The following is a 3,103-nucleotide window of genomic DNA, read 5'->3' as shown; positions in this document are numbered from 1 at the left end:
ATTTTGGATACTAACCCTTTATGAGATATGTCATTTGCAAATATCTTCTCCCCTTCTGAAGGTTGCTTTTAATTTTTGTTAATTGTTTCCAGCACTGTGCAGAAGCTTTTTACTTGATGAAGTCCCAATAGTTCATTTTTGCTTTTTTTCCCTTGCCTCCAGAGATGTGTCTAGTAAAAATTTGCTACGATGTAGATCACAGAGACTAAAAAGAAATAACCAAAGTTAATGTGTGAATTTTAATTAGATCCTATTTCGGGGGAAAATCTTTTTATAAAAAACATTTAGGAAACAATTTAGGAAATTTGAATATATACTGGGAGTTAGAAGAAATTGGAAAATTATATTGATTTGTAGATATGATAAGGATACTGTGGCCATAGAAGAAATTATGTCTTGTCTGCCTTAAAAATAAGGCTGCCAGTAATTTTACCAGCAAAACTGGGTTTATGTGGGAATAGCAGAGAGTTCCAATTCAGGACAAGCAAGCTATGGCAAAACCCTAGGAAAATTCAACAAAGAAAGGAGAGGAACATTATTTTATGGGGAAGAAAGAGGACTTTGGGAGATGTTCTTTTGAGCAAGTTCATTGGAGAAAAGAAAGAGTTCAGTGTGATTACCATTTCTCATTGACTGAGTTGCAGGGGTAGTAGACTTCTTGTAGGAGATGCAGTGTACATATTTCCCTGTTAACACAGACCTATAATGATCATTTCCTGTCCAGAGTCTTCTCTCAGGGGTGTGTAATTGACAATTCTCCCTGTAATTTCCCTACTCGCCCCCCTTTTCACATCCCCAATCCACTTTAGTTGAGATTTTCCTTTATTTATTGTCATAGCCTCTATCCCTAGGACATGAGTGCTGAAATATTGAGAGATTAAGTGGCATTGATTTGTGTATCTTACTTAAAAATATTCTTCAAAAAGTATATACATTCTCATGCATATATATGACAAAATATTAAGAATTATTAAATATGTGCGTGGATCTCTGCTTGCACCCAGTGTGTGTAGATGTCACTACAAAATTCAGGAAGCACTTTTTGGAAGATTCCTCACTGTTTTCCCAGGTACTCATTACACGGCAAAAAGGAGGATCCAAGCTCATTTTGTGGGGTCTCTCCTCTGGCCATGCCTAATGATCACATCAATTTCCAAAGTTTCAGCTTCATATTTATGATTCTCATAGCTGTTAGGTTTTCTCGGTTTAGATGGACAAATTAGTGCATTGTTTCTCCTTTTACCTCTTATTCTTAAAAGACAAATTTACACAAGTAAACTTCTTGTCCTGTATTGAGGTTAACATCCGGTTTCTCTCTTTCGGTCTGCTGGTGTGTTGTAACATAATATTGTGAGTCGTTATTTTTATTAGCCCCGACTACAGTACAATTACACCCTACATATTTTGTGAATGTTTCAGTTTGTCTCTTCTATACTAGATGAATACTGGTTATTTTAAACTGTTCTGTCTACTGCAGCATCCAAGCTAGATAAAAGGTATGCAGCATTTTTAGTGTTTCAATATTTTAAGGATAAGCTTCTGATGAATGAACAATAGAAAATAGTATTTAGGGAAGGGGCAGCTGATAGGCTTAGCCAGAATTTCAGGCCAGTAAAGGCTGTTTTGATAGGGTCAAAGAAAGGGTCTCTACATCACATTCAACAAGTGGCCAATCAGGCTGACGCAATGAGGCTGCTCAGTAACTTACTAGGAAACCAGGGGCGGTGGGCGCGCGCTTGGAAGGCTGCAGGCGCCATGGGCAGAATGAGGAACGGCTGCAGCACCCAGCCGCGGGGGCGAAAGCGCCCCGGGGATCCCGCCACCGCCTATGCAGCCATCGCGGCCATGGGCGCCCGGCGCCCCCCTTTCCAAGTTCGCGTGGGGAGCCACGCGGCGGGAAGGAAGTCAGCGGCGGCCAGGCGGGATCCCGCAAGGTTGCGGCGGAAGCGCTGGTGGCGGCGGGCCCGGGAGGCAGGCCCCAAAGGCCCGCTGCGATCCCCGAAGCCGCCGGCGCCCGCCGTGTCCTCCGGCGAGATGGACCTGGGCGCGCAGCGGGAGCGCTGGGAGACGTTCAGGAAGCGGCGGGGCCTCAGCTGCGAGGGCGCCGCCAAGTTCCTGCTGGACACCTTCGAGTACCCAGGCCTGGTGTATCACACCGGAGGCTGCCACTGCGGCGCGGTCCGCTTCGCCGTCTGGGCCCCCGCAGACCTGCGCGTGGTGGATTGCAGCTGCCGGCTGTGCAGGAAGAAGCAGCACCGACACTTCCTCGTCCCGGCCTCGCGCTTCACTCTCCTGCTGGGCGCCGAGAGCATCGTCACCTATCGATCCTACGCGCACCCGGCGCTGCACAGCTTCTGCAGCAGGTGCGGGGTGCAGAGTTTCCACGCCTCTGTCTCTGACCCCGGCGTGTATGGCGTCGCCCCGCACTGCCTGGACGCCGGCACCGTGCGCAGTGTGGTCATCGAGGAGGTCGATGGTGGCGACTGGGGGTTGGAGGCCGTGAAGGAGCCCAAGGCCATCCAGAGCGCGTCCCCTGAGTGAGCCCCTGCCTCTCCTCCCGAAGAGGAGCAGGGACTGGGGCCGCAACACGCCCGAAACAGCACCCCCGCCCCCCGCGCCCTGAGGGAGCCACCTCAGTGCTTGTGAAGGGATTGCTGTATGAAAGAGGTCGGTTTCTGGACTGATGAACCCGTGATGTCTCTCCAGGCTTCCACCCTTTCCCTTTCAGTGTTTTGCAACGAACTTGGACTTGCTTATGATCAAAAAACTGAGCACACATTTGTCTGTCAACAGCCATAATCTTCCAATCCAATAAGCAAGTAGTGTCTCTACTTTTTCAAGTCGCCTTGTGTAACCCTGCCTTGTATTCTTTATTCTTCATGTAGTTCTCATAGATCATTTTCAGATCATTCATAAGTACTGTACCGTTACAGTGCTATTGTGAACGAGATTGTTTCTAATGGTCCCATCTGGTGTGCAGGACCACTCCCTATATCCAAACACTTTGGTGAACATTTCTTAGGACGTTTCCTGTTGATTATCTGCGTGCGTGTGTGTAATTTAGGTCAGCACTCGCGTTTTCGCTACTTAGAGATAGGCATTG

At 47.7% G+C, this 3,103-nt stretch overlaps 1 protein-coding gene across 1 annotated transcript; it reads left to right on the top strand.

Moving 5' to 3' along the window:
• Positions 1-1,755: 1,755 nt before the first annotated feature.
• LOC308337357 (centromere protein V-like protein 3) lies at positions 1,756-2,541 on the top strand (the record flags this gene model as incomplete). Its single annotated transcript, XM_080795501.1, has 1 exon — positions 1,756-2,541. The coding sequence occupies one exon, from the start codon at positions 1,756-1,758 to the stop codon at positions 2,539-2,541; it is 786 nt and encodes a 261-aa protein (XP_080651627.1).
• Positions 2,542-3,103: the final 562 nt, after the last annotated feature.

This window comes from Martes martes (genome assembly GCF_963455335.1).
Source record: "Martes martes genome assembly, chromosome: X".
Taxonomy (NCBI): Eukaryota; Metazoa; Chordata; class Mammalia; order Carnivora; family Mustelidae; genus Martes; species Martes martes.
This window is presented reverse-complemented; position numbering and strand designations above follow the sequence as displayed.